Source organism: Rhynchophorus ferrugineus, unplaced genomic scaffold (genome assembly GCF_030347505.1).
Source record: "Rhynchophorus ferrugineus isolate W39M unplaced genomic scaffold, kcgeb_rfMv2 rfM1, whole genome shotgun sequence".
NCBI lineage: Eukaryota > Metazoa > Arthropoda > Insecta > Coleoptera > Curculionidae > Rhynchophorus > Rhynchophorus ferrugineus.
Window position 1 is genome coordinate 37,873,908 of NW_027472580.1, and position 24,604 is coordinate 37,898,511.

Here is a 24,604-nt window from a genome sequence, read left to right on the forward strand (position 1 = left end):
TTCACCGTCAAATTATTATACATTATGACAATACATTATGACTATACAAATGACAAAATCGAATACGCGATACAACCTTCAGATAATCTTATATATAAAAATGAATCGCAAAATATGTTCCTAAGCGCATAACTCAACAACGCCTGGACCAATTTGGCCAAATCTTTTTTTAAAATGTTCGTTGAAGTTCAGGGATGGTTTTTACGGCGAGAAAAATTAGAATTATTACTGGAAAAACCCTAAAAATAGCCCTTTTTGTTTGAATTTGTTTCGTGTATCAGTTGACAATTCATCTGTCATCTGTCAAAAGTCATCTGTAACAGACAACTTTTTTTTTTAAATTTGATATGACTTGAACTCAAATCCTTTTGAGCCGTACGAATTGTTTTATTTATTTAAAATTTGAATTAAATTTTAAACAAATAAAAAATTTTAAATAAATAAAACAATTCGTACGGATTAAAAGGATTTGAGTTCAAGTCATATCAAATTTAAAAAAAAAAAGTTGTCTGTTACAGATGACTTTTGACAGATGACAGATGAATTGTCAAGTGATACACGAAACAAATTCGTATATCGTGTTTTGTGCAGAGTGTTTAGTTAGTTAGTGTTTGTTTAGTTCGTGATTAGTGAAAAAATAATTTATATTTGATATGCCTCCTATAAGACGAAGCAATTTAGGTAGAAGAACCAGAAATGCTATAAACCAAGCTAATTACCGATCTAATCGTACTGCACAAGAACGTGACGACGGAAATGAACGTGAAAGAATTCGGATATCACAAACGCGTGAAGCGCGAGCGCGACATTCAACTAATAATCGCGCAAGTTTGAATCCAGCTGCTTTCAGTTACGATGTGTCAATTGACTACAGTAACTACCAATGTGTTGTTATTGGTTCTATGAACTTGGTTTGCTCACACTGTAAGGCATTAAAATACAAAAACGAAGCCAATGGATTGTGTTGCGCAAATGGTAAAGTGAAATTGATACAATTGGATCCACCACCAGAACCATTGTACTCATTGGTTTCAGGAATAGGAACAGATTCTATACACTTTTTGACACATATTCAACAATATAACAATTGCTTTCAAATGACTTCATTTGGGGCAACAAATGCAGTTCGGGAAAATTTTATGCCAACTTTCAAGGTATGTATTATAGCAGTTACTCATAATTATTTTAGCGAACAAAATTTTCTGTCACCAAAGTTAAGATGTGTTACTAATCTTCAATTTCTTAATAATTACGAAATATATCACTTAGTCATCATATTATATGGTGATTCAGTTTCAGTGACACTTTTATTATATTTTATATTTGATAGATATTAGTTAAAACTAAATATATACTTTTTAAGATCAAATATTATTTAAGTTTGATCATTGACAATCCATTAATTTATACCACACCATAATATTTTTTTTATTTACAGATACAAGGGCAAATATATCACAGAGCAGGTTCACTGTTACCAGTGTCAGATAGCGACAACAAATTCCTGCAAATTTATTTTATGGGCAATTCACCACAAGAAATTGATCTGCGTTGTGCACATAACAATTTAGTAAAAAGGTCTATTGTAGAACAATTACAAACTTTATTTCATCAACACAATCAATTGATTATATTGTTTAAAACTGCCCTGGATCTGATGCCATCCGATAATCACAAAATTGTAATCAGAGCTGATAAAACACCTGCAGGTCAACATACAAGACGTTTTAATGCACCAACTATTGATGAAGTTGCTATCGTTGTAGTTGGAGAAAACTTGGAATCCCGTGATATTGTTTTACATCGTCGGAATTTTCAATTACAACCTATAAAGGAAACACACCGCTCATATGATGCACTGCAATATCCCATTATATTTTGGCAAGGTGAAGATGGCTACGATTTATCAATAAAAATGATAAATCCCATTACAGGTAACTAAAATATTAGTTTAGCTATGGCGATAATATCTCAGTCACTATATTATGTATTTTAATTTTATATTTGAATGTTATTAAAACAAAATCTGTTTACAGGTTCTGAAACCAACAAAAAAGTCAGTTCAATGAACTATTATTCATACCGCCTAATGATTCGGGAAAATGCAGATAATCACATATTGAAATGTCGGCGATTATATCACAAATATGTTGATGACATGTATGTTAAAATTGAAACGGAGAGATTAACATTCATCAGGTTGAATCAAACCAAACTCCGATCTGAAGAGTATATTCACCTTCGAGATGCGATTAATACTGATGGAAATGCACAGAATGTCGGTCGGATGACTATTCTTCCAGCAACATACATCGGAAGCCCTCGGCATATGCACGAATATGCTCAAGATGCCATGTCGTATGTTCGTCATTATGGTACAGCAGATTTGTTCATCACATTTACATGCAATCCGCAATGGATAGAAATTAAGCAGGAGTTATTACCTGGGAAATCATCCATTGATCGTCATGATATTACAGCCAGAGTCTTTAGACAAAAGTTGAAATCTTTAATGAATTTCATCGTAAAACATAATGTGTTTGGTGAGACACGCTGCTGGATGTATTCTGTGGAGTGGCAGAAACGAGGATTGCCACATGCACACATTTTGATTTGGTTGGTTGAAAAGATAAGGCCAAATGAAGTTGATGCAGTGATATCAGCTGAAATCCCTAATGTACAAGTAGATCCTGGATTGCATGAGGTAGTTATCAAAAACATGATACATGGTCCCTGTGGAACTCTTAATCAAAATTCACCGTGTATGATGGATGGTAAATGTTCAAAACGATATCCACGGACATTAATATCGGAAACAATTACTGGTAATGACGGTTATCCATTGTATCGTCGCAGATCGACAGCAGACAATGGAAAATCAACAATTGTCAAATTAAATTAACAAGATATTGAAATAGATAATCGTTGGATTGTTCCATATTCACCCATTTTATCAAAGACATTCAAAGCACACATCAACGTTGAATCTTGCCATTCAGTGAAATCGATTAAATACATTTGCAAATATGTAACCAAAGGGAGTGATATGGCTGTGATTGGAATTGGTGCAGGGAATTCTAATGATGAAGTTACCCAATACCAAATGGGCCGCTATGTCAGTAGTAATGAAGCAGTTTGGCGAATATTTTCTTTTCCTATTCACCCGAGAGACACCCTTCTGTTGTTCACTTAGCTGTGCATTTAGAAAATGGACAAAGAGTGTATTTTACAGCACAGAACGCAGTACAAAGAGCTGCTCAGCCACCATCTACTACATTAACCAGTTTTTTTGAGACATGCCAAAACGATGATTTCGCACAAACATTGCTATATTCTGAAATGCCAAAATATTATACCTGGAATCAATCCTCAAGGAGATTTATACGACGGAAACAAGGAAAACCAGTTCCAGGATATACAGATGTATATTCCACCGATGCGATTGGCCGGATTTATTCAGTACATCCAAGCAATGATGAATGTTTTTATTTACGACTGCTATTAGTCAATGTACGTGGCCCAACATCATTCCAACAGTTACGAACTGTTGATGGTGAATTGTGTGGATCCTACAGAGAAGCCTGTCAACGTTTGCAATTGCTTGAAAATGACGCTCATTGGGATCAAACTCTCAATGATGCTGTAATATCATCACACACTCATCAAATACGAACATTGTTTTCTATAATCATATCTACATGCTTCCCATCAAACCCAATTGATTTGTGGATGAAGTACAAATATTATATGTGTGATGATATTTTGTATCAAATACGGAATAGAATGGGAAATCCAAATATACAAATCAGTGAAGAAATTTACAATGAAGCATTGATTTCAATTGAGGACATGTGCTTGATAATGTCAAACAAACTATTAATTCAATTAGGCCTGACCGCGCCCAATCGTCCAATGCATGACGCTTTTAACCAAGAGTTGCATCGAGAAAGACTGTATGATCTCAACGCTTTGAAAGAATAAATTCAAACAAATCTTCCACTGTTAAATGAACAACAGAAGTATGTATTTGAAACTCTTATGAAAGTAACAAATGATGAAACTGGAGGGATTTATTTCTTAGATGCACCTGGTGGTACAGGAAAAACTTTTTTTATTTCATTAATATTAGCAACAATTCGCTCACAAAATAAAATTGCACTTGCACTCGCTTCGTCGGGAATCGCAGCAACTTTGCTTGAAGGTGGTCGAACAGCCCATTCAGCACTAAAATTGCCATTAAATATGCAAAGCAATGAAACTCCAACCTGCAACGTTTCGAAGAACTCTGCAATGGCAAAGGTTTTGCAGCAATGTAAATTGATTGTTTGGGATGAATGCACGATGGCACATAAAAAATCTTTGGAGGCTTTAGACAGAACCTTAAAAGATCTACGTAGCAATAATAACCGATTTGGTGGTGCAATGATTTTATTAGCAGGAGATTTTCGTCAAACATTGCCAGTGATTCCACGATCAACGCCAGCTGATGAACTCAATGCATGTCTAAAGTCCTCCAATTTGTGGAAACATGTTAAAGTACTTCATTTAAGCAAGAATATGCGTGTCGAGTTGCAAAATGACCAATCTGGAAACATATTCTCTAAACAACTCATTGACATTGGTAATGGCAAATTTCCTATAAACATGTTGACGGCTTGCTTTTGCTATGACTATAAACAAGTCCCAGGGGCAATCATTAAGTGTTTGTGGTATTAATCTAGAAAACCCATGTTTCTCACATGGTCAATTGTATGTTGCCTGTTCCCGTGTTGGAAAACCATCAGATTTGTTTATCTATGCGCCAGGTAATCAAACAAAAAACATCGTATACCACAAAGCAATATAATGATAATAATAATAATAATTATGATTCACATGATTAACAATAAAGCGATTACTTACTTTTCAATCCTTATATATGTTTTATTTAATTATTTTTTATTCACAACGCCCTATCACCAGGGTGATGGTTCTGTTCAGGAGAATTTTTTAAAATACGTAGGCACAAAAACTGCCACATTACAAATCTTTTTGACAGGACGAAGTCTGTCGGGTCAGCTAGTTCTAAATAAAGACCTCCAAAATACAAACATGGAATGTTCTTTCCATCATAACTTTTTCCAGAAGTGCTTTTTGTACGTTTCCTAATATTCTTTCTTTTAATTTTAGCAGATACATTGGATCTGGACTTTGTTATGGTGGATTTTTGCCTTCTTTACCTCTCTGCTTTCTGCCCTTTTCTTTTTTGACATCTTTGCTTCGTTCTTCTTTTGCATTACCACGTCTAACTCAGGTTTATAGGGTGAGGAAGTTAACATAACCGTTTTACCACTCTTTTATTTACCCTTGTTACTTTTTTTTGTTTATGGGACAGGTAACAATTGTTTCGGACTTATCAAAATAAACTTCGATGTATCTTGAGCTAGATCAGATCAACTAGAACAACCTGCAGAAGAATCTAGTAAGATATTTCTTGATAATTTGCCTGTCTGTGCTTTCACGACTGCAGTGACAGAAGAAGCTGCTACAACAAAATCAGTGGTCACTGTTGATATAGATGTTGTTATAATGGGAACAAGGTAGTTTTACTGGTATGCTGATAGCGACGTTGCTGGTAGGCGTGTGGAATCTCCTACGATTGCTTCTGTTACTGATGTCGACTGTCTATCGCAGCAGCATTAGACGCCGTTGCCGTTACTGTGTGTGCCGATTCTACTACAATGTCGTCGGTAGTTGAAGCCGTGACTACTGTTGTGGTAGGGACAGGAATATTGGTTGTGGAAGAGGCAATAAAGTCGCTGTCTGTGTCTGTCTGGGATCATTGGACAGATGACATGCTGCTTGAATGAAGGCTTTATCGAAAAGTTCAGCTACTTCACGCATTGTTACTACCTTTGTTTATTAATTCCAAATTGTGTGTGTGTGTGTGTACATTGTCCATCAAGTAGTAATAATATCGGTCGATCGACTAAAGATAACAAACAGGCTAGCCACTCCAAGAATACGTCATATGTCATTCACCCAGAATCACTGCATACGCCCCAAGCTTCTGGTGGAGCATTCAACATTAACTCTGCATATGTATCCAGAGGATGTTCTGTTCCTGGGAAAACCCTGTATTAGGGTATAGGGTATATATTACTATATTAGGCATATAGTTTCCAGCAGTACTAAAACATATTTAGACTGTTATAGTGGTCCCTCTTTCAGCAAGGACTATTACGTTTACTTGTTTACGGCCCAAAACATTAAAAACTTCTCAACAACTACCGTGTTAAAACTTAGAGCCTAAGTGGCTGATGTATTTTTTCGCTTTCTTATAGATAATTCAGTATGTTTAAATAATCCAATCTTTCTCAGCTTCAGCTTTATCGAGTTGAAAGGTTTATGTTTATTATTTCTTATGGCCAACTGTATTCTTTCGTGTGAAAATACCGATGTCTGTGGGCCCAACCTCATCTTCATCTTTCCTATTTCATTGATGTTTTCGCGACATATTTTCACTTTCCTCCATAATGTAGTTTGTTACACTAAAACCGTCTTTACAGCTAACATATAACCCAACTTATTTTCTATAACAGTTTCTACTATCTTGTTCATAGCTTCCTCTGGCCATTTTAATCTTTCAGATTTTCTTTTGTAATTTCTCACCATCCTAAAAAAAGAAACAAAAATCAATAATAAAAAGGTATTATGGGGTAAGTTACGTAAACGATACCCCATCGTGTTCTTCGTCTGGTTTTTAAGTTGAATTTAATTTTTAAACAGAAAAAAACAAATATAAAGAATTAGATAGGCAACAATTTCTTACCTGTTTCAGTAGTTTACATCACGTAAAAATCATTTGTGTGACTTTTTCTGGTGACTTTCAATACGCTTGTCACAATCATAAAAATTGTATGAAATCGAGAGAATATGCACTAAAATAATATTTTTCTGAATGACAACCATTATGGGCCCGATGGTCGCAAGAACGAATGTGATTGCTCGATTGGAAACATGTGTGAAGCTAAGGTACTTAGCTGTATATACTGTATGGAATAATAGTATTATTCATATCAATTGGAATTTGAACAGTTTGGTTTCGTATGAATTAAATATGCACTAATTTATTCTAGCTGAATTTTATTCTTCATGTCTGGGTTCACTTATTTATACTATTACTTGCGTATTACAGTTTTGTGGTCGCTTCTTTGTCTTGTCTTCAGTAGCAAGTATCACAGTGTCAGCAGCCATAGTAACATTTTCTATTTGCGTTATGTCACATATATAGAGTAGGCAAACAACAGAATCCAAAACACTTACCTTGCGCTACACCTGCTTTTGTTCCTTACATTTTTTTCAAAATTCAATTTAATTCCTTTTGTTTAACTCTAAACACCCTGGGTGAGATATAGCAGTTTGAATTGAATGGGTTACTTCCGTAACATTTTATGGAGTTCCAGAAACAGTATACATGGGTCCCTTATAAGTTTTCGAAATAGGAATTTCCTTTCTCGATAGAGGAACAATTCATATTAGGTATATGGAAACAAAATTAATAATGTAAAAAATCATTTATTTGATTTTAATAATACGGGTATATCACATTTCTTGGAATTGTTAAATTGTGGATAAGTAACACACGAAAAATCGTCTAAAATCACCAGAAGCTATAATGGCAAAATGTCGATTGGCTTGATACTAGGACTCATCGTTCAAATACATAATCTTAAGCCTACTTAATGTATTTTGTTTTCACAGCCAAAAATAAAAACTTAACACAAACCATATGCCTTAAGCGTACTCGTGTATTTGGTTAATCACTATCAACCGTGATTTCAACACATTTACATTGGTTTAAGTAACAAATCACTACCAATCATGGAATTTAACAGTTATTATTCTTACCAAAATAGTTTTGCAGCAAATGATTCTCTATTTGTTGTCATGATATGGTAGTCGCATGTTTAAAAGGATACATACACCAATCTTATCGAATTAAATTAATTTAAGCTGGATTAGGAAGATTTATCGAATAAATCTTCCTAATTATACGTAGCCAATTTAAACATACAGTAGCGTCCAAAAAAATAAAATATAGAATTTGTTTTCGATTATCAAAAAATATACGAGTAATATTTGGAACTTATAGTAATAAAAGGAAACTAGAAGTTCCAGATTTTTAAAGCAAGAAAGCCCTTTTGGGTTTTCTCAAGTGATATTTTAATTAATTGGATTATTGAACAGTAAAAAAAACTCTATCGGAAAGTAGTTCATTATACCATTTTTTTACATCCAGAAAACAAACAGATTAATGTGTTAAATAAAATGAAAATGAATTGAAAAGAAAGTGCTAACTTTGTCTAAGTCCTAATTTCTATTAAAATTAGACATTCACGGCATTTTACTAACTTAAGAGAAAATACAATTAACAAAATTAATGGCAGTGTTACTGAGTTGCTTCAGAGACGAAATCTTGTTTTTGTCTCTTGTATAAGACCAAATCAATGATACACTTTTAAAAATTTGCTATTGAAAGCAGTGAGAAAAGTATAAATAAACTATAAGTATGTTAAGGCGTTTTCTCACTGCTCATAGAAAATATCAAGCAAATTAATGAGGGTCTAATGAATATAAGTGCTAAGTTTTATCGGATACAAAGATCTACATTTCATTAAAATTAGAGATATAGTATCTAAAGTTCATGTTAACTTTTACGAAAGATACTGACTTGGTGAAAATAAAATTAATAATAATAAATGGCAGTGTTACTAAACTGATTCAGACAGATCAAATCTGGAGATATAGAGAGATTAACACGGGCTCTAGATGATTGATTTGATAGATTGAACATAACTGTTTGCCTTTTCAAACAAATTATTTAAAAAAACAGTAGAAAAACCAATGTCAATAGTAAATGTAGACAATTCTAGAAACTTAAATATTACAAAAGTATCTTATATAATACTTAAGCATCTTAGTTGCATAAGAATTCACCGAGAGGGTGAACTTTTTTAAACCTTTTTAAGTACAGTTAATTTGTAATTACAGTGCTTCTGAACTTATTGGAAATATAATTCCTCAAACAATTATAATCGTAAAAGCAACAACAGTATTAATAATGCATTTAAAGATCTAAAAATATTATCTACTATTTTTTCATTCAGGATAAGGAATGTATTGTTCCCAGAATATTGATAATAAAGATATCTACAATAGTGCTAAACTAAGATATATGTATTGCTGACTCTGTAATACTAGTGATTCTCTTAAAGATTATTTAATCTAATAGCAACTATAAGGGAAGGGTTTAAATTGGCTAGAGCTTCCTCTATCTACAAATTCATAACAAAATTAGGTATCCTATTATCTAAATTCTTCATGACCACTTAATCTCTAAATAATCATATCATTATAGAGTACATTTAATACAAAAACCAAGCAAACCTCGTTATTGCAACTTAGATCTTACTGAGCAGTAAGTTACAAGCTATATATTTAAAATATTTGAAAACCGAGTAGAATAGTTTAAATTGAGTTTCGTCAAAGTATTTTTGGATGCTACTGTGTATAACATAAACTAATTGTAACAGTTTTATTGAAGTACATATACATAGAAATTTAAATAGACGGGCAAAGATAAATATAGGAGATAAAACTTCCTGCGAAGAAAACATATTTTTTTGGCACCTACTTCGCTATATTTTTTCTATATTTACAGTAATCAGTTACGAAAAAATCTATCCTATTAAAATAGGTTCATCATCGTTCTGAACGATTCTCGAATTTCATAATTTGGTTTATTTGTCATTATCGACGGACAATGAGCAATAAAGGGAACGCGGAAAATGCAACAACATTCAAATAACAATTCATATAAAAGTTGAAACGTAACACATCTAAATTTAATCGGTTTGTACACAGTCGTGGTGAAATTGGTTGTGCGTACCTACGCAGTCTTTTTATTAGCTAGTTTTTGTCGGTTTTAATTTAACTAATACCCAGGTGTACAGCAGTTTCTGTTTCTTTCGCACCAGCTCGTACGATAAGTTGCTCAATCCATCGGTGTCAAACATTTTCTGCCCTTTTCTTAAAACGTCATACCTAAAAATAACTGATTGATTAAATTGAATGATATATGTTATAGTGGTAAGAAAGTAATTTTAGTTTCGATAATTCGAAATAAAACTAATTTTTTGTACTATATATTAGACGTTAAGAGAGCGACTTCAAATAAAATATTGGAAATATTTCAATTAATTAAAACTTTTCCCATTTTTTGGTAATATGGCGATATCGTGTTGAATGAATGATGTTGGTTTGTCAGTGATCTCATCATCAAAATATTTTAACACTTTTTCAGCATTTTAAAACATGCACCAACCAAGCCATATATCTGAGTAAGTAATGATCTCCTTCCAAAGCCCATCAAATACTTTTGGAAGCGTACAATGATACTGATCCTTCTTAATCCAGTTGACATTGACATTGACAGTTTAAGGCTTATTGAAAAAGTGGTGATTTTAGTGTTAGTTACAAAGAACCGTCAGTAGAATCAAAAAAGTTTGAAGGAAATCCCGACTCAATCTATGAAAGATCTTTCAGGCAGCTTAGCTGTGAATGAATCAACTGTTTCCAAAAGTTTACATGTGATGGGAAAGGTCCAAAAAAAAAACTCGAAAATGGCTACCACCCGTATTAACTGGAAATTTCATTTTAAACCTTTTCTACATCTCGGTATCATTGGTTGTCAGACAAAAAAAACTTTAACGTAAAAGTCATGGGTTAATTTTGTAAAGTCATTTACATCGATATCGAAGCTGTATATTCATGATTACAACATGTTGGTATGCATGTCGTGAGATTATCAAGGTCATCTGCTAAAACCAAATGAAACTGTTACTGTAAAGATCTACCGATGTCGACTGAACAAATTCAACGATGTATTGTAGCAACGACTATCAACAGCGAGTAAAAGAAATCCCTGCATGCATGACTTATTGTAAGATTAAAATATTGAAATTCACTTATTACATAAGACTATTTCGGGCTTTGTTGGGAGTGAAAAAGCACGGATGTTATCGCATGATTTCTTTGGTAACTATTATGATGCAAACAGAAAACGTATCAGTTCTGATTTAAAACTAAAAATTTAGTTTAGGCAGGGAATTTTGTCAGATATATAGAATTAGATTAATATAGACAATGAATCAGTAGGAGCAACATATTTGCCTCCAGATAATGAAGACATTGAAGAAATGACAAATTAATTATACATAATCAAATGTATGATCAACGTTGGTTTACAAAACATGTCTAAGATTACCAATACCTTTTACAAATTGTAAAACTAACTAATATGGAATGATATTTAATATAAGGAATATAAAATATATAAGGAATTTTTAAATATGACCACTTTTCGACTTTGTTGGAGTCTAGAGTCAACGTGAAAGTTGCGGCTAGATATAAGACTGTTCCTTGCGATTTTTATTCTCCATCAATATAAGATGTGCTTATAGGAACAATTTGTTTCGTATGCTCTAAATATTTTGTATCTAAAAGGCAGTGCTTATTGTGCTAACAAAACCTCATGCCTGTAATTCTAATATTAAAAAAATAGAATGTTTGTTCATATATTCAAGATGACGCAAAGAAGATTTGAGTCACATTGGGCTAATGTTGATGTCGACTATATCAAAATACCGAATAAGAAACTACCAGCGATACCCATTATCGGAGTTATTCCAATGGCAGATCACAACGTCTTATGTAAAGATGAATGATAAAGAAAAACTAAAATAAAACTAAAAAAAATTACTAGTTCCTTTCTAGGTACAAATAAACGTCCTTAATAATTGCTTCTTTGAAAAATAATAATTAAAAAAACCAAATGTGTATTTTATTTCTGTTAGATTCTAAAATATTAAACAGGGAGTGGGTCAAACTTACTTTTTTTACATAAGGATAAGACGGTGAAAAACTGGTGCAGCGACCTTGAGGCAAATCGAATTTTACATCTTAGAATAGCGGCCAGAAAATAAAATACCCAGAAAATATTATTCCTGATATTGAACACCTGCGGAGTGCCAGTAAACGACAACCAGTAAACGATAAGGGGGATCTGGTAAACCCAAGACGTTGATCTCCGATATCATAGGGTAACAAGGTGTACTAAGTGTACTTTGGATCGTTAAGTCACTGACCGTCATTCAGTTCAGACGCGTCTCCACCGAGTACCCAAGCGTCCTCAGGAAACATTGCCCTACCCTACCTTTTATCTATTGTAGTTTCTTTTTTCGTTTAATAACCATCACCGTTTTATTTTCGTACTACCTCGATTCACCGAACCATCTAACCCCTAAAAAGTAACAATCCTCTTACGTAATAAACGAAGGGTACCTATTGTGAAGGACATACTGATGCAGATCCAATGGAAATTTCTATTCTATCTCTTGTTCAGATCAATGTAGTATAGCTTGGCAGCGATTTTGAAATGTTGAAGACGTGCTAAGATGGATCGGTGATAGCTACCAAAAAATATTGATCAAATGGCATCGCTATATGCTAGGAAGAACGTTGTAGAAAATATTGGAAAATATTTTGATTAATATATATTATACCAATTTTTCCCAAAAAATTGCCTTTTAAATGCGAAAATATTATCAGATTACATTCAAACACCTAATAACACAGCACTTGGCAAAACTGGTGAGCGATTGCCGAATAAACTTTCCCCAAGGGAACAGAAACGATAGAAAGCTCTTTGATAACGGTACAGAATCATATTTCCTTTTTGGAATGCATCACCCTAATATGTGCGGAGGTGGGCGTTTAAATTTGTCTACAACGCAATAACCAGATATAAATATTTTTCACTTCTTTCATGATTACTTGTACCATTAGTTTTTTATGAAGTCCAATAACAATATGTTAAATATTCCCGACAAATCAAATCGTTTAATTGTTTATATGTGAATAGGATAAAATCCCATATATTACATTTGTTTATATTAGAGTGAAGAAATAATTGAAATAAAATAATGAAAATAAAAGCACCTTATATATTGAAAAACTAAAGTAGAGGCCAATATAGAGTTCATAATAAAAAATGATTTATTGAAAATAAACAAAAATCTCGTAGGACTGACTTTGTAAAATTAGTTTACACAAACCCGAAATTACTTTCTTATCAACCTTATACACATCATTACCTATTGGGGTTTGGCTTATCCTTCTTATGTGACAACATGGTATACCTGGCAATAGTAATAGGATACCTGGAAATATACAGGTGATGATACCTGATACGGTTTGACATGTCGTCGTCTTCTCCACCCCACCCCCAGAACGAATTAGAAAATCCGTTGAGTAATTTAAAATGGTCCGTGCTGATGGCGGAAACCCCACCAAAAATCGCCGGATACGGTAACCTACGGATAAAAAATGGTTTTAAGCCTGTCTTCTCGATTAAAATCGGTCATTCCGTTTACTTATAACTAAATATATCCACAGCCACGCTCATATGCCTCGGTTGTTCTGGGCATGAGTATAAATTTCGATCATCTTCGGGTAAAAGGTCTATATCGTGGAAGATGAAACAGTCGAAGTCTCTTTGCTTCAACGCCTCCTTGTAACCGACGTTCATCAACATTGCTCTAAAATAAGCGAAACTAAGATTATTGTGGTACTTAACTTATTTAAATATAAACAAGATACGAAATAGTACTGTAATCAAATAATAGTAAGACTTTTCCAAATTTATTTCGACCCTTTAAAGTTATTTCCTTGGATGCAATGCTAACGTTTTTTTTTCAATTTTGAAATAGTTGTTGAATGTGGTTCTTTGAATGTCCTTCAAAACTTTCTTAGGTTTAGTTTTTAGCTTCTTAATCAGTAAGGGAATAGCCAGGAATACGGCTGATCCGAGTCGAATGATGCGAATAGAATTTTTAGTGATCGAAAATTACCAAAAAAAAAAAACGATTTAGCTCATAATTACGTAATTTTGAGAAAAACTTCTTGGAAACAACACAATAAAGTGATATTCTTTATTCAATGCTTTGTCCAGGGAGTGGAATTCTAAATGAAGGACAATTTTTAGTATTAGGTGATTGTATTTATTCTGATCTCTGAAAAAAAAATGAATACGATATGTATTGGTTAACATTGTTTTTATGATATTAGTAAAGTAAAAGGTTTTGATGGGCTTCGGCAGCAGATATCTTCAAATTAAACAACAAAAGTAATAAATGTCAAGAATGCAATTGAGTGTTCTATGTTTAGAACTAAATAGAAAAATAGTAATTTGTAAAAAATCCGTACTTGCACCAATAGATATCGCTGATTAAAATATATACAAGCCCCTAACGTATTATTTTTATTGCTGTACTATATACAGGTTATATGATTACAATACAATATTGTTGGCGATAATTTGAGAAAGAATCAAACAAGCAGTAACAATAACAACTAATTGACTTAAAATTATAATTATTAAGTCACATTACAAAACAGCACGCGGTTGTACTAAAACGTTGTTTACCTATTCAAATAACTATGAACGACTAACTAAAAACTACTTGTAACGGCCCGTTTTAAGAGACGATATTGTTAAAATACTTAACAACCCTCTTTTGGTTCGATTATATAAACCACTCGAACGACGATATAAATCCGTTTTTCTAGAAACTAATGGGATATCCAAATTTGCAGAAAAAGCGATATTTCACGCTTTAAACAACTTCACAGACGCACACCACCTAATCCCGAAGGCATAATTCGGTTTACGTGCCAAACAATCAAGTCTTCATCAAGCTGCTCGCGTCACAGCAACAATCCACCAGGCATTAAGAAAATCTTTTTAGATGTCTCCTCTATTGGTTCTCGCCAATATATCGAATTGCCTACAATATAGTACAAATTGTTACATGTTGGCAACACTAGTTTTTTAACCAATACTGCTCCAAGTTTTCTAGATTATATTTCAGTGTTACACCGTTGCGGTTAGTTATATTAGGGATGCAGAAAAATGTCGATATATCGATATTTTCCGAAAAAAATATTGATATTTTTGGCCGATATATCGATATTTTTTTAAGCCGATATGTTTCCATATTTTTTCAAAATAAATTAAATATAATTTTTAATAAACCTTTAAAATAAGTACTTAATTTTAAATGTTTGGTGTTTGGTGCTTTTTAAAAAATATCGATATATCCTACAATTGCCTACAATATAGTACAAATTGTTGCATGTTGGCAACACTAGTTTTTTAACCAATACTGCTCCAAGTTTTGTAGATTATATTTCAGTGTTACACCGTTGCGCTTAGTTATACTAGGGATGCAGACTTAATTTTAAATGTTTGGTATTTGGTGCTTTATAAAAAATATCGATATATCGATATTTTTTACAGTGGTTTGTTTTGCGATAGATAAAACAAGCGGTTTTGCGATAGATAAAACAAGCGATAAGTGAAGTATATGATCCATCAGATTTCCAAATACGATAAATCCTTAGTGCTCAGTTAGCGAGAACTTCTGTGATGAAAACAGCTGAATTGTTTAACGTTTTATGAGTTTTAGTACCCATGGTAATGACAGAATACACAAAACATCCTAGACGAAGAGGAATATTGGGTGAAATTGAAAAATAATTGACAGGAACCGACGAACATTAAGCTGCGAAAGAAGTGGTACAACGATTATAAAACATGGACACATGATGATTGGAAGAATAAGGTATGATCCGATGAATCATAGTTTACATTGTTTCCTACAAATGGTCAGGTTTATGCATGGAGAACATCAAAAGAAGCTTAACATCCGGATTGCCTGTTTCATTTTCCAAAATGATAATGTTCCCATACACACAGTCAAAAATATACATCGCGAAGAATTACAGCTATATCAAAAACAAATGGAGGTTCGATTTTTTAAAATTATTTCTTATTTCTATTAATTTCTTAGAACGTCAACAATTTGCCCGTGGGCAATAAGTATTATTATATGATTTCCGTTATATAAATATAACCATCCTGACAAGTAGAAGATCACTTCAGGAAGTGATCTGCTGTACAACTTATAATCTAAATATTAATCTAGATACTATTCTAACTTAATTTAAAGACTATTCTAACTTATTCTAGAGATTACTGAATCTCACTTTATGTGTCTATTAATCAGTTCGTATGGCAGTTTGCGTTTGAGCCTACGTACTTCACTGTCATCGCGCATATTTAATTGTTTGGCGAGTGCATTACGATGTACTAATACTCTTTCAGAGTACTTCGCATTAACAGTTCGAATCACATTCGTTATGGGTTTTAAAGGGATATCGTGCTGAATCAGTTTGTTGGACACGTAATAATCGACGATGACTCGCAACACTTTATTCTGGAACCTCTTTATGTAAGATTTGTTAGTAGTACCCCACACTACAATATCATGGGTCTAAATGGGCCTAAATATTGACTTATACAGTAAAACCTTGTTATATAACGATAATTTAGATGTTCGCCCTATCAGCCATGTTCTTCTACAAAAGGTGAATGTCACATGGGTAGATTTTGTCTCATTTGATACGCCATGTTTTCAACCACAATTCGACTTTGTTAAGATTAAGATGGCGGTTTTTTGTGGCTGATATTGGATCCTCGTGTGATGATAAAACCGCTGTATCATCAGCATATGTTGCAACAGTAGTGTTTCTTGAGGTCGGTAGGTCAGCTGTAAACAATGGGCCAAGAACACTCCCCTGCGGAACGCCCGAATATATTGGGTGTAGGTCAGTGTATTCGTCACCCGGTTTGACAATAAAATGTCTGTCTGTGAGGTATGATTTCAGCAGTTGAAAGTGCGTATGTCCAGTCCAGTGTGCCACATGTCCAGTGTTGTCGAAGGCCTGAAAGATATCAAGAAATGCAGCGGAGCAATATTTTTTATCGTTTAAGTTTTTGTTAATTTGGCTGACTAATCCATGTATTTGTTCTGTTGTTCTGTGTTTATTACGGAAACAAAATTGATGGTCTGGAATAATATTTCTCTCCTGTGCGATTATTTTGAAGTGTCTTAATGTATAGTTTTTCGAAAGGTTTAGATATCACAGGTAATAGGTATAATAATAATAGGTATCACAGGTAGGACGATAAGAGGAGACGTCTTCTGATTTTTTCCCAGGTTTAAGAATCATAATCATATGATTTCCAAGTGCTAGGAAAGTAATTAAATCTTAGCATGGCATCAAATATAAATGTTATTTATTTGATGCACTTTCCTGAGAGCTCTTTTAAGATTATTCCAGTAATTAGGTCAAAACCAGGAGCTTTTTTAGCATTGACTTCTTTAAGTATTGTTTGTTTTAGTTTCTTATCAGTTAATTTTCACATGTGGCAGATCCATTTGAAACGGAGTGTTAAGAAAGTCAACTATGTTATTTTTTTCTAATGCGGTTATTTCAGATGGGTACAGATTAAAAACTGTTTTTAAACTTTTAGAGAAATCTTGCAGTTTATCATTCCTAGCCCAGGTATTGCTGTCAATTTTAATGGGTGGATTATGCTGCTGAGGTTTTCTAATCTTTTTTTGTTACTTTCCAGACAGAATATTCCGTTGCATCAGTTGGCGTTAAGTTTTCTAAATAGTTTTAAATTCCTTAATTTTGTTTCTTATTCATTAGCTCTTTCAGCTCTTTTGTGGCCTTGTTGAATTTAGCTTATTAATAAATAAATATTGTGCATATGTCAGATAATCATATAATTTTGTCCATCTCCTGTAATGTTATGACATTAAAATTTTCAAACTTAAGAGATGGGTTTAAAAGTAATATCTTTATCTGTCAGACCAGAGAAGCATTTAATCAGTACATTCTACCAGTATTAGTATATGATTCTGACACTGATATTACGCGATCGAAGCAGATCACGGTCACGTTTCCAATTTCCAAATAGAAACTAAGGAGTTACAGATGTTATATAGTAAATAATTACATTAAAATGGCATTGGGTCGGACACATAGCGAGGATTTAATTAAGAGATGGACAGAAGGTTGTTAGATTAGAGATCAGACAGTGATAAGCGTAATCCGAGAAGGACACTAGCTAATTTGACTAATGGCATAAGTAAATTTCAACTATGAATTAATTTTGAGGATATATTTTACTCATTATGCACCAGATGTAATTTGGTGAGTACGATGACTGAGGCTGTTCTGCTCGTTAAAATTCTCTTTATGTAATTTTTTAACAGCATAGCCGAACTCGGTTATTTTTTGGTTAATCTACAGTTTTCTTTTATCCAATATCGGGTTTTTGTAATTCAGTCAGCATCCATTTTTCAACTCATCAAATGTATCGAAATCATCATTTTAAATTACGACATTTTAGGTCGAGATTAGCATACTCGATAAATTTTAGCAGTGCTTTTCTTTAATATATTTACTTACTTTACTAAAATTAAATTATCTAGAAAAAGATTTTATTGGTCTGAGTTGTTTATATCACTGTAAGGTGATATAAAAGGTAAAATCTAATTATTGAATTAGATTAACAAAATAATATTAATATCAATACTTAATTCAGAAAATCTTTGTTTGGCAATATATTTTAAAGGGAAGTTTTTCAGAAAATTAGAACGGGCACATAATTAATCTACTTTAAACTCCACTAACTCGTTGAACAATAAATGATGCTAACAGAACAATGAAGATTTTTAAAGCTTAAATGTTCTCTTTTCTACATATAGCATCTCGGAAGATATTATTTATTTCAACATAAAAAAGTGACAAATAACGGAAACAGATCTTTTTGGGGTATCTAGGGTTGTTGGGCTAGAATCGAATGGTTTTTGGCTGATGTTGCTTTAGTTTAAAGATTGGATGTTCTGCGAGTGGAGATTCTGGGCTATGACTGGGACTGTCGAAGTTGTTTACCGCGCGTTATGAGTGGGTAAGGTACCTAGGAAGAATGTCCAACTGAGCATATTTGTGGAGCTCTTCAATAATACAATGCCTGACTTTAGGTGTATATTGATGTTCCTCATAAATCAACAAGCAATGAACAAGCTGTCAGTCGGAGACATACTTGTACGACAATACATAAAGCAAAAAAGTAAACTGAGTTAACAACTCAAACAGAAAATTTGAATTGCGAGAAATGAACATTTCTTAAGAACTTAACAGACGATCAAGAGTTAAAATATTCGCTTTGGTAGGTGATTTAAAAATTAATATTTTGAAATTAATTAATTTAGAAATTAATATAAAATGGAGATAGCGAAAAATCGGAATTATTTGCTAAGTGCTTAACTTCATAAATTGGCCAACAATAAATAACAATAACAGCAACCGGTATCAATGCTACCAATCAAATCTAAATTATTCTAGTTATTCTTAAAACCAATCAAACTAATTATTGAAAAAAACTCAAATCTTTGGCTCAGCAACTCACCAGACAAAGCTCAAAACCAGTCAAACTAGTCAAAAACTTGTACCAGATCTGGGCTTCCTATAGACAAACTGATCTAACTAGCATCTTATACGAGATCTCAAAGAAATGGATAGTTTGCTTTAACGTAAACGAAAGTATACAACTTTTTTAATAATATAAGTTTGCCATTTAGTAATATTGAGAGTTCACAGACGCTAATCATGGAATGTTCAAAACTGCATTTTCGACATTTATTACCTTTGTAGTTTTTATAGCACATTTGATAAAATTTACTATGAAATATTTTTAGAGACTTATGATGATGCTGTTCCATCATATTCCAATTGTTGGTTTTCGTTTCAATGTCTTAAAAGGAGTAATTTTTATGATAATAACAACGAACTGTCTAAAGAACCACAAAAGTTCGAAGGTAACCAATTGTAAAATTAATTGGATGAAAATTGAGCACAAACTCTCAAACGACTTCCGGACAGCTTAGCCGTTAATAAATCAGCTGATTCCAGGCGTTTATATGCGATGGAAAAGGCATAACATGGAAAAAAATGGCCACAATACGAATTGTCTGAAAATATCTTGTTGAACCGTTTCAGCATAGCTGTTTCATTGTTTGTTCAATTTTCTTCAATTTTTCTGAATATATACCCTTTTATACGTAGTTACCCAATCATTACTAAATCAGACTAGAGTCGCAAGGGTTAGAGAGACTAATTAGATACAACTCAGATTAACATTAAAAGAATTATGACACTTACAAAAATTAAAATATAAAGTTTAAAGACATATAACATATGTATGATCTATTCAAAATAACAGTGAACTCATGTCATCAAGATGTTTAATGTATTACCTGCGGCAATTTGTAAATTTGTTTCAAAATCAGACAATAATTTGTCTTTAATTCTTCTCATTTTAATCTAGTTAAAAAAATATACAAAATTGTCTGATACGTTCGAACATGTAACCGAATCGGCCAGGAAAAGTAGATCGGTTGTCAAACATGTGCAAAATTCCTCAAATTACTAGTTAAAATAATTACAGTTATACGCTTTGCTTGTTTAGATAAATTTTAAATCGCTGCTTATTATTACTTTGGTTGAAAACGCCGAAGCCAATAGATAATCGGAGTTAAAAACAGATTGCGACTCTAATCATTTACTTCGATCAGCAACAAGATAATGGAGGCCAGTAAAACGCGTTAGAGAGGTAAGCATTTTTATTGACGGGCGACGAATCAAGATCGGCTTGATGTTAGCTCTATTAGAGATCAAATAAATGAAATATATAAAAATAGTGAGTAGTTTTTTCAATATAAACATAATTTAATTCAATTATTTCAGGGGAAACTATTAGTCTGAAGTATCTTTGAGGGTTGTAGAACATGGCATCATACACTGTTGGGTAATATATTTGAATCTTGAATAAAATTTTCTGAATGTGGGATTATGAGTCAATGCAGACAGTTATCAAGACAAGGCGCTAAGAGTGAAAACAAATAAAGGTGAGTATATAATTAATATTGGAAAACTGTAGGAAATCGCATTATAGAATGTGATATGTCTGTAATTGTTCAGAATATACAGGAACATTTGGTTAAAATGTTTGAGGACGGAAGAAAGACTACTAACTGTTTTGCAGATATGGCAAATGCATTAGGGATAATGCAGTGATAATAAAAACCGCACCTAGAACTCTACCTCATAGGTAATATGGAATAGAGTTCTATGTAAACACAACCCTAATCTACAATATGTTATGACTGTATAATTAATTGTAGTTTAAGTCCTTCGATAGTATATTCGTCAGATGTACTATAATGTTATTTGATAACATTTTGTTTTGTTTTGTCAGAGCAAAAATGAACTAAAACCTAACGTTAACGCTGCAACATCGAGTAGTCATCAAGATGACGTGAGTTCACTGTTATATTGACCGCACTACATAAATGTATTGACGAAAAGTTGGATTATATAAGTTAAAAGTTCCTTACGATCTTATTAATACTATATTTCAAGATCATTTATCAAGTTTTGAAATAAAACAACGTTAATATTCCGAACAACATACACACTCTCTTACAGCCATATATCCTCGCTTCGTATATTATATATAATATGGCATCACATTTGAATAATGCTCGTTGGTATGCAACTAGTCCATATACAGGCAAATTATTGCTGATCGATATCGATTTGCGTCAAAGGACTATTATTGTCTTTGCGGAAAGAATTGCCTAGGGAGTGTGAGTATGTTTTTTATTGGGTTATTCGAAAAGGAATCTCCTTTTTTACAAACAGGACGCCGATTTTTGTTTACTCGTGTGTAATCAGGAAGAAAAACCCTGGGAAAACACCACTATTAGTAGGAGTAGCGATGTTTGTCCAATAAGAAAATAACTAATTCTAAAAATAATAAAATATTTGTAACACTGAGTCGTAAATAATTTCAAAGCTTACTTTGAAAGTACAAACTTTTTATCTGATTGATTAATAGGGTTTGAAAAATAGAAATCTTGGTCAAGTCTGCTTAACTAATACCTAAAAAATAATATTAACTGCCTGCATGTATTATTAGCGATTTCTGTTGATAAAAATGTCAGCTCTCAATGTAAACATATATTAAATAGACCATCACCTAAATTAATTGTTAAACTTGATGGTTTTGATATTTTTCTACATAAAATAACAGTTTTAGATTTAATATTATTGCTAATCAATAACTCCCAAACTTGAATTTACTACATTTATAATTTTTGTTATTTTTTTTAGGAAATTATAGCTAAACACTTTTAAAAACCTATGGTGATACTGCTCCACCAGATCCCAATTATTTGTTTTGGTTTCAATGATTTAAAAGTGGTTATTTTAATGTTAATTATAAATAAGTTTGAAGACAATGATTTGTAAGACTTATTGGATGAAAACGTTGCTCAAACTCTCAAGGAACATACACTCAACTGAGTGAATCAGCTATTTCGAGACGTTTATATGCCATGGGAAAGATCCAAAGGGAGTGAAAATTATTAAAACAAATTAGCTGAAAATGTCATTTCGAAGTATAATGAAAGGTCGTCTCATTACTTGTTACAAAAAAAAGAAGCGTCCTTTGATGCATGGTGACTAGATATGAAAAGTGGATTTAGGACGACAATCCGAAACACAAAAAGTCATGGATTAGTACAGGAGAGCCATGTATATCGACACCGAAGCGAATTACCATAAAATTGCTGCTGTGGAAATTGAACGATATATTGTTTCAAAAAAGTCCAGGAATAGAGGATAAGAGACGCAAAAATCATCATCGAAGACGCAGACATGCATGACAAGATCGACCACACGTTGCAAGAGTCGTGAAAGATACATTACTGAAGCTCGAATTGAAAGCTCTGTCTCACTCAATGTACTCACTATATATATATAAAATAATATATAATACGAAAGAAGTGCGAAAATGGATCGATCTAAACCAATATCGTTTTTACAGTAGGATGATAAAAAGTTATGAAAACATATTTTGATTAATATAATAAATTAATTAATTAATATTTAAATATATATATATATATATATATATATATATATATATATATATATATATGTTTTATCAATTTTATTTGATAAAGAACTTTAAAGCGAATATATGATTAGAATACATGCAAGCACCTAATATACAGATAACAATTTCTTCTAGAAAAAAACCATTCTGACTTAATAATACGGATTTATTATGACTTTTGTAGGATATATGGATTTATTTAAGGGTTTCAATATAAATCTACTTTCAAGCAAAATTCCACAGACGATTTTTCGATATTACCTTTTCCTATCATTTAATTGATGAGGAATTCATCTTTCCATCTTTCGTAGGACGTTCACTTTTCCCTCAAGTATTAAGCAAACCTAAGCGCCATTCGTTTAGTGTAATCAACATTTTCATCGACTTTCAAACGGTGTACTGTAATCCGTAAAACTCACAAACATGGACTATGCCAACATGGACATATTCTCAAAAGACATTCTAAGTTGGAGACATGACTGTTGATTATCCTGTGTCAGACTGCTACAAATTCTTGATCATAAACGTTTAAAAATATCCGTATCATTAGTGGGTTTCGAACTCATATTTGATGATTTTTAGCAATAAGAAAATCAGCTTATCAGCTCACTCATATAATAGATAATTACTCAATGTTCACTTTCTGTAAGGATTAATCTGTCACAAATAATTCCAAAAATCCTACAGTAGTTAAAAATTACTGCATGTTTTATTGGTTATACTAGAACCTTGAACTTTCAGTCGATATACGTACAAAGTTCGAACAAACTTTTTTATTTAGAAAGCAATTACCTAACATAAAAAATACCTGAGAAAAAATTTATATAAAGTTAAATAGTAAGGTTATTTAGTCGAGAGCCTAACGGTTTAAGAAACTAGTAATTATATTTTTATAGCATGAAATAAAAATAATAGAAAAGAAATTTTAATTTATGATCAGTCAACTACATGAAATTCAAAAACTTATCCATATTTGTATCACTATATACGAATATATTAAATATAGTCCAGTTTAAATTATACTCGTTTGACTCGATCATTGATAAAATAATATTTCGAACATTATATTAATGCTGAAGATAAAAAACATCATACATCCATACCTTTACGAAATTGTTGAAAGTTAGGAAGGACTCAGATTGATTCAGTAGCAAGATGACAAAAATTGTTTTTTAATATATGAACAAGGTTACTGCTCACTGGTCTAAAAAGAAGTATCGTCTGCACTTTGTAAGCAACTTTGTATTAATAGGAGTAATTGAGTGCTTTTTTAAAGATATTTAAAAAAAATTATATAACTCATAGCAAAAGGCAAAACCATTTGTTTATGATTCCTCATCATTATATTCGCGGATTAAATATGGTATGTAACATACATACAAGTAAGCAAAACTAGTTTTGAACCAAATAAGTTTTTCTTCATTTGCTGGAAGTTTTGCATTTTGCTTTTAATTGCAAAAAATTGTAGTTGAAGTGATGACCTCTATTATTACATACAATGATAGTAGCTGTTTGAAATAGTACTCCAGAAATTAAGAGTACAATTAAAGGGATTAATTATCCAAAAGAAGTGAAGGAAATGGTAGATGAAAAAATGTAATTAACGTAAAATTAAACTGTAAA

At 32.4% G+C, this 24,604-nt stretch overlaps 2 protein-coding genes across 4 annotated transcripts in view; one reads left to right on the forward strand and one right to left on the reverse strand.

Moving 5' to 3' along the window:
- Positions 1-976: 976 nt before the first annotated feature.
- On the forward strand, positions 977-3,040 carry LOC143196962 (uncharacterized). The gene is made up of 4 exons (XM_076404954.1): positions 977-1,154; positions 1,439-1,709; positions 1,767-1,934; positions 2,037-3,040. Exons 1-4 carry the CDS (start codon positions 1,098-1,100, stop codon positions 2,900-2,902), a joined length of 1,362 nt encoding a protein of 453 aa, XP_076261069.1. The 5' UTR covers positions 977-1,097; the 3' UTR covers positions 2,903-3,040.
- Positions 3,041-9,808: 6,768 nt separating this feature from the next.
- Positions 9,809-24,604, reverse strand: part of beta4GalNAcTA (beta1,4-N-acetylgalactosaminyltransferase A) — a 46,238-nt gene continuing 31,442 nt past the window's right edge. For all 3 annotated transcript variants that reach the window (XM_076404987.1, XM_076404977.1, XM_076404996.1), the window contains exons 5-7: positions 13,476-13,640; positions 13,197-13,415; positions 9,809-10,086 (exon numbers count right to left, since the gene is read on the reverse strand). In XM_076404987.1, coding sequence (XP_076261102.1) covers positions 9,948-10,086; positions 13,197-13,415; positions 13,476-13,640 — 523 coding nt within the window. In that variant the 3' untranslated portion in view covers positions 9,809-9,947. The remainder of the gene's footprint in view (positions 10,087-13,196; positions 13,416-13,475; positions 13,641-24,604) is intronic.